Genomic DNA, 8,464 nt, shown 5'->3' with positions numbered 1-8,464 from the left:
GTGAAGCTCTCGATTTACCGGTCGATCTACGTTCCTACCCTCATCTATGGTCACGAGCTTTGGGTAGTGACCGAAAGAACGAGATCGCGAATACAAGCGGCTGAAATGAGTTTCCTCCGCAGGGTGTCTGGGCTCTCCCTTAAAGATAGGGTGAGAAGCTCGGTCATCCAGGAGGGACTCAGAGTACAGCCGCTGCTCCGGCATCTGGTGAGGATGCCTCCTGGACGTCTCCCTGGTGAGGTGTTCCGGGCACGTCCCACCGGGAGGAGGCCCCGGGGAAGACCCAGGATACGCTATGTTTCTCGGCTGGCAAGGGAACGCCTTGGGATTCCCACAGAGGAGCTGGCCCAAGTGGCTGGGGAGAGGGAAGTCTGGGTCTCCCTGCTTAGGCTGCTGTTTTTTGCCTGATGCCCTTCCTGACACAATCTGGGCTCAAACCTGCAGCCTCAGGAGTACAGGACTGCAGCCACTAACATATAATGGTCAAAAATGCATAAAATTTGTTTAATGTTTGTTGAATTCTATGTCAAATGGCTTATTAGCCAGGTTTGTATCTTTCAGCAATATAGTCAGGGTCATTAGTCTCTACAGCTTTTATTTTGTGGGTTGAAAGCAGAAAAGTTTTGGGAATCGCTGCCTTAGTAGATGTGACACAACCAAATGTTAACCACCCAATGAAATAAATAATTATTTGAATTTTTAAGTTTGCCCATTGAAAAAAAAATAGTCTCCTAATCTTTAACAGTTTCATTTTAAAGGAAATGACAGAATAGCAACTAAAACACATTGCAACTAAAAACTTGCCCATTATACTTCAGTGAAGTCAGTGAAACAATAAATCAATCAAATATAGAAACTTCTGATCTCAGCTTTGGTGTATAAAGCACACCTGTTGACAGAATCAATTTCTTTTGTTCCTTTTTGTTCTTAAAGAACATCAGGGACATAATAGTAGATTTGCACATGGTAAGTAAATAAGTATTTTTTATTTCACTAACACATTTAAAACAGCTGCAGTTGACCAAAATGCTGTGCATAAAATAGTAGAAGTAAATAAAACTGTGCAAATAAATATTAAAAGTTAAAAGACAAACAAACAAAACAAGATTAGCTTTAATACTTAATTAAATGTCAATGAATACAATTGGGTTAAAGACAAAACATATAAACAGAAAGAGCTGAAGCCTGTCTGACGTGTAGAGCCAGCTGGTTTCATAATTTAGAAGCTACAACCTCTGTTGTCCAACCTGGACCTCAGGACAACTAGGAGCAAACGATCAATAGATTGAATGATCACATTAAGCACATTAAGCTGTTAAAAATTTGACAAATACACAGAAGCTATGGCAGTAATTGCTTTATAAGGGCAATTGTAAAACTTTAAAGCTAAACTGAACAGTATTTTGAAGCCAACATTAGTGAAAGTATAGCCATAAAATGTTTTTTGTAAACATTTTAATTTAAAACTAAAAAATATATTTTTTGGAAATTCTGAATATTGAAGAAACCACTGTCTTCGGCTTTTTCCGTTACCACCCCGGAAGTTTGACGTCCACTGACCCACTGAGGTTCAGTAATTCATCAGTGAGTGGATGAATACCGGTACAGTATAGTTCAGTTTGTTGGAATTAATTGTTCGAACTGGCCAGAAAATACCAATGGACTTTCATTTTTTGACTTCCTGATAAAAGCCTTCCTCAGATTTGGATCCACAAACTCAGATGTGGGAAATATTAACAGAACTGTTCGGAAAAAATCAAAGAGAAGCCACCGTAAGCACGGACCCTCATTACTGTGATGGACCGGTTTCACACCAAAAAAACAAGACCTTTTGCCAGCAGCAGTTCTAACTATTTTTAATTTTAAAAGAAAATCAAATGGAAAAAATATGGACAATCCATGTGTGATTAAACAAATGCCATAGTCTGAACCTGCTGTTGATGAGTTTACTCTGGTGTGAAAGTTTACAAATGCTACTCTGAGGCACGCACAGTCAGGGCAAATGGGCCACATATCATAAAATCTTGGATGAGAACTGATGAGAACTTTATTTCCCCAGCCAGAACCCTGAAAATAGTTTGTGGATAGGTGTTCCAGCTTTACAATAACTTAAAACATATCACCAAGAAAACAAAGGAGTGGCGTAAAAAAAGCACACTAGGGATATAGAGCAGCTTAGACAGTTTCAAGACATCAGTCCTATAATAAATCTGTAGAGGGAGATGAAGCTGTCAGGTACCGGGGAGAAGGATGCAAACCCAGAGTGCAGACTCATCTTGGTGAGAAACTAATTTATTTTAAAATTAAAGATAAACAAAAAACAAAAGGCTGACGAGGAAGCAAAACTAAACGTAACAAAATCTAAACATGAAGCAACAACAAAACAGCAGGGAACCAAGAACAATGAACCAGCAGAGTGTGGAGGAGATGACTGGGTTTTTAAACAGAAGAGGTGATTGGAAAGTAGGCACAGGTGAAGTAATTAAGACTTGGGGCAGGTGTAGATGGGCGTGGCAGGAAGACCAAAGAGTGACTGGGGAGGAGTGAATAGTGACAGTACACAAAGGACATGAAGAACAAAAACCAAATCAAGACAAGGACACGTGAACTGAAAAACATGAAGACACTAACAACAATAAACTAAAACACCAAAAAAAACAAAACCAGAAGCTTCTAGTTCTCAAGTAGCAGCCAAGAAATCTAAAGGATTTTGAGCACAGGTGGGCAGTACCCGTCCTCTGGAGCCTCTAACTTTAATGTTTTATTTTTTTTTCTGCTTCAACTTATGAATTGAATGAATGGATGGTTAACAGGCCTCTGCCACGCTTGAGGATATGCTGAAGAAGTAATTCAACCTCTGAATCAAATGTGTTAGAGCAGGGAAACAACTCAAATGTGTAGGATCTTCATCTGGCCCTTGAGGTCCAGGATTGGACACCACTGATTTAGAGTTTCTGTAAAGAGGAGTGAGTCAAATTCCTTCCTGAGATGTGTTCAAACCTAGTGATTGACTACAAGAAATATCTCAATAAAGTAAATTATTTGCCAACAAAGGTTTCTCCATTAAGAACTAGGTCATGTTTTGCTTGGCGATCAAATACTCATTTCAATCAATAACACAAACCAGTTTGCAGCCTTTATGTTAATGTGTTTTTTTTTTCTGGATTTTTAGTTAATATTCTGTGTCTCTCCATTCAAATGTAGCTATGATAACACTTAGAAACTGTGAGTGAGCAAACTTACAACATCAGCAAGGATTCTGATAATTATTTCCTACACAGTTGTACTTCGTGTGGAAATTAGCATAAACTACTTTTTCTGAGTTATGAGTTCATTTACTTCAGTCCCTTTCACATTAAAGTTTTGTGATAAGGTCTTAAAGTCAATCTGCTCTTTTGTCATTCACAGGAAGCAACAAAGTACCTTCACAAAACATTTCAAGCTGCGACTCTGGGACTAAGATGCCCTCTGGTCATCTTGTTGTGATTTCTAAATGGACCAAGGTGGAATTGGTGGTTGAGCCATAGAACGAGGTAGTAACAGAGCTGTAACAGTCAACATTTTAAAAAGGTAAGCTGGCTTTGTGGCTCAAGGGTGTGATAGTGCAATGATTATGAAGATGATGGTATGGTCTGTGTGACTAACATGCCGCAGAATTGAAAATCCTAAGCAACAAACAGATTAATTAACAAGGAGAAGATTGATGATGACGCACAGCAATTTCGTATTTAGTTAGAAAATTTGGTTAACAACAAGAAGAAACTGAGTTAAACTGCTTTACAGATGCAGATAAATTAGTTGGAACCCTTTTCTTGAAGAAAACAACAACAACAAAAACATCATTGTCACTAAAAAGACTTGAAACTTACAAAAGTAACAATAAGAAAAACAAATCTGAAAATGAACAAATGAAAATCAAACATTGCTTAATAATTTTGCTTCAACTTCATAAAAAAATATAAAATGGGCATACCCCTTGAAAAGATTGAAAAACATTTGACCATAGGGACAAATTAAACTATGTTGTGTCCGGTAATTAACAAAATGCATATTGACAAGAATATTAGAGGCCACAAGTTTTTGCTAGTGTTATTTTGGGTTCAGAAGCTTAAAAATTTGTGAATAACCAGGTTAGAGTTAAGTGCTGCATCCACCCCACCCCACCTCACCCCCACAATTTACACCTACTTGATAACTCAGCTCTGTGACTCCCTCCTTTGCCTACTCACAGGCATATCACTTCAATACCCCATTCCATCTTGATCATTTCAAAGATGACACTAAAGTAGAAAAAGGGTCTTTCAAGTTCACCTTGAAGATGGTGTGTGAAAGCTGCTGTCATTTAACAAAAACAAACAGGTTTAGCTCACCATGCTGGATGTCTTTCATATCAAGATGCAAAGAAGACATGAGGATCCCAACTGCCTGAGAACGCTTATTGTTCAAAAGCTTCACAACCTAAAAAATGATCAAAGACGAAATTAGTTACTGCTGTACAACAGTATCTTACCAAAAAGTGCTATATCTGATTCTTCAGAACAGCACAAACCTAAACTGAAAAAAGAATTAGTGTAGGACGTGACATTCTTGTCACTTGTCTTTCAATCCCTGACAACAAACAAATAAAAGGCAGACAGAAATAGACTGAAAAAGGAAGACTCAAATAAACGATTACTGTGTGAAAACTAAGTTTTTGACAAAACATTTTTACCTGTGAGTGCCAAAAGACCCTGATGGTCACACAGTTGATCATTTATGTGTATATGGGTATGGCTCTCAAACTGTCTTACAAGTACCACAGATGGCAGGGTCCTGGGTCCCTGTGGTGGTACTCAAAAGAAACTTTAGTGTCTATACCTTTTATTCCTATTTACTACTTAAATAACCAGATAATTAAATATTATAAGTTAAATTGTGATGTAAAGCTAAAAAGCAGAGCAGTTTGGAATAATAAGTCATTGGCACGGCTGACACATCCAGTCTTATCTCTTTTGTTTAGCTTAAGAATTAAAATGTAAATATTGTTAAAATTATTACAAATATTTAGCAATCCAAATGTCTTTAGGTTTGTTGTTATAATTTTTGAAACACATCTTTAGCTTTAGGGTGTTGTAGCTATTACCACTAAACATCTTAAGTGGCACACAAATCGTGTTGTGTGCCACTTAACCTGTTGAATTGGGTTTGTTGAAAGATTAAGCTTAAAAAAAGTGAAGTCAAATTTATTTATATAGCACTTTTCAGCAACAAGGCGATAGAAAGTGCTTTACAATGTGTGAACCCAAAAATACAAAGTCAAAAGACACACAACAATATCTAAAATATGAGCTAGGATAATCTAAATGAAATATAAAATAACCTAAATGAAATCATGAAAACACACACAGCATAATAAAGTTAAAACTAAATTGAACTAAAAGTATCGGAAGGATAATTAAGAGTACTTAAGGCAAAAATACAGAAATGCTTACATTTGATGTATAAGTTGTATACAAACTAAAAAAAGTTATGAAGGTAGAAAGAGTTTGTTAAAAAAAGATTTGAAAATTTTAGACAGTGCAAAAGTTGTGACTAACTGTTGGCTGAACATTCAATGAAAAAAAAATTCCAAAAAACATATAACCTAAACTGTGCTTTTTAAGAAAAACACAAAACATCTAAATGCCAGTTCAGCTTTGTAAAGTCCATCTTTTCTGTAACCTGTTTGAATGATGTTTCTATTCTGAAATCTGTCTGAGTTATTGAGCCCCAAAAGGGCTGTGTTCTCACATCTGTTTCACCAAAATCCTCCTTATGACTACAAAAACTAGCATTAGGAAGTTTGTTTATTTTGTATATGTACTGGTACCAAAAGTCATAGCAAACTTTTCCAAATCAACCTGCACCTTTTGCATTTCCATGGCTTTTAATTTTGTTTTGTTTTTTTGTTGTAAGGCATAAAAACAGACAATAATGATAACAAAAAAATTATAAGCATGCTTTAATACTTATGCAATGGCACCTTTAATAAAAAAGCAACATTAAATTTAGGTATGCAAGTTGAGGAATAAGCTGTTTGAAAATAAAAGTCAATCACAACCTAAACTGTGAGTCACTGCCTTTTTGACTCTTTAATGACTGCTGTTTAAAATCCTCTTCACTGATCATTGGATATTTTTTATCACTACAATTAAAGGATTTAAACTAATTACACAACATTTGTGATTTTGGTTTATGAAACATACATCTTTAGCACACAGACCTGTTTCGCCTTGGACTTAGTTATGGTGTCAGAGAGTGGCTGCTTCTTTTCCTTTACAGCTGTTTTTGAGAACAGCTGAACAAACTCGTCAAAGTCCATTTCAGGCTCCTCAATTGTCTCCCACACCAGCGAAGAAACGGCCTCTCTGGGAAACACAGCAGTGCAAGCAAAAGCTTTTTACAATTTTCTCAACAAAAGACAAGAACTGGATTTGTAAAACAAAACAAACAAACAAACAAAAAATGACAACATGACTTCAAAGCAATCATGTTGGGATGTTTGTTTTTTCTTTTGCTGTTGATAAAAGCCAATATTTTCCAAGTAATTTTGACGGATATTCAGTGGTCTTAAATCCTCTCCTATAGCAGAACTGAGGTAGCATTTCTATTCTTACTAGGCATTTTCAGACAGCAAGGTCTTGTTCACAGTCTTAATAACACAAAGGCAAAGGTGATGTAGTATTATAAAACTAGATCAAGTATAAAACTTGATGTAATATTAGCTGAGCATCATCCCCAACAAATATTTCCAGCACTACAAATTGTAATAGTTTTGCTCATAACTTTGACATCAAATATTGTCATCAACCTTGTCTGCTTGTTAGTAAAATATCTCATGAACCAATTTTAATGAAAGTCTAAGAAAGTAATCATTGGTTGTGGGCATGGGCCTGTGTGACAGCTCTTCCTGCTGTCACACACTAAAGATAATGGTAACTGTTTTATTCTTTTTGGTTTTCATTATTGTGAGTTTACGTATTAAAGATTAGGTAGTTTTAGATTTTCATTTTCAATTAAACTTGTTTTTAGCCTGACTCTTTAGTTAACTATTTGCAGTGCACACATTTAGTTAACTTTATTTGTCAGTTGGCTATATTGGTTTTGATATGCAACAGATTAACTTTCTTTTTGTTTGAGTTACCAGTTTCCTTTGGAGTTGCTGCTGGGGTGCCACAAAGAAGAATCCCAGCCACTTTTCTTCTCCTTATATGGCATAATCTTTTCAGTGGGCCATACCATTCATTTGTAAGGGGAGGGGAAATTTATTTATTACTTGTTTAGTTTTCTTCTGTTGTGGGTCACCTAGTTCTGTTATGGGTCACTAGTTTTGTGTAGTAGTATTTGTTTTATTTAAGTTGTTAGTATTTCTGACCAGTATTAAGTTTTTGTATGTTAGTTTGTTAATTATTTACCCCTTGTGTGTCAGCAGTGGTCTGATCAGCCACTATTTAAGTTTCCCTCATGTCTTGTTTAGGAGGTCAGTTTTTTGTGCTCGAGCTGTGTGGGTTGCTGCCTGGGTTAAGGTCTGTTGTATTCACTTTTGTGTTAGACCCAATTCATTATTTTGAAACTTTTTTCCTGACATTTTGTAATAAATTAAGAAGTTTTTTGAACTTATTCAGTGTTTCTCTGGCTGGTCTGTGCAAATTCCTGACAGCCTGCCTGTGATTCTGACAACACTTTAACCTTGAGCAAAAACACACAGTATTAAAACAAACATTTAAAAACACATCACATGATTTATTTGCTTTTATTAAAATCAAAAGTACAATTACCATTACTGTTGACACTCACTCTACGATAAATATTAAATCAATATGTGACTTTTTTTATTTTTTAACATTTTAATACAATGCTATTTATGATCTGTGACAGGTTTATTCTCAAAAGACAACTATTGGGAATAAATTAAAAATGTTAATTTAAATTCAGTGTCAGCTAAAATGTCAGAGTTTTATATTTCTACAAGCTGTTTTACATTTAATTATATTTTATTTACAATTCTGAATTAAGTTTGCCCATTGGATACAACACTACTTTTCTGCTATTCTGTTCTTTGGGGAGTAAAGTTGAGAGCCTATCAAGATAATGTTAGCTTGACTTCACTGACTTGACTTTGTCTGTGGTGTGTTTTTTTTTTTTTCTCTCTCTGCTCCTGGTGGAAGGCGGACATGTTTCTTTTCTCTCTGTCTCTCTGACTCCTGTACTGCCCCCCCCCCACCCACCTTGCTTTCGGAACTTCTTTTTTACATGCTCCTCCAAACATTTTTGGAACTATGCATCTGGTCAGCTGGTCTCTCAACGCAATTGATCAAATTTTCTCGACGGGAAGGCTGACCAAAGGAGAGCCAGCTTGCCCTGAGAAGACATTCTTTGCTGGATACACGTTGGATTCCTGGAAACGTTGGAATCCTGTTTGTCTATCGAGTCTGTCTGTGGAAGA

General features: G+C 36.2%; 1 protein-coding gene across 1 annotated transcript in view; it reads right to left on the bottom strand.

The window, feature by feature from the left end:
• Positions 1 to 8,464, bottom strand: part of fmn2b (formin 2b) — a 53,187-nt gene that overhangs the window by 40,388 nt on the left and 4,335 nt on the right. The window contains exons 2-3 of the mRNA XM_037981375.1: positions 6,242 to 6,386; positions 4,371 to 4,458 (exon numbers count right to left, since the gene is read on the bottom strand). Coding sequence (XP_037837303.1) covers positions 4,371 to 4,458; positions 6,242 to 6,386 — 233 coding nt within the window. The remainder of the gene's footprint in view (positions 1 to 4,370; positions 4,459 to 6,241; positions 6,387 to 8,464) is intronic.

This window comes from Kryptolebias marmoratus, linkage group LG2 (assembly GCF_001649575.2).
Source record: "Kryptolebias marmoratus isolate JLee-2015 linkage group LG2, ASM164957v2, whole genome shotgun sequence".
In the NCBI taxonomy this organism is placed as follows: domain Eukaryota; kingdom Metazoa; phylum Chordata; class Actinopteri; order Cyprinodontiformes; family Rivulidae; genus Kryptolebias; species Kryptolebias marmoratus.
The sequence above is the reverse complement of the archived record's forward strand: the minus strand, read 5'-3'. Positions and strand labels throughout refer to the sequence as shown.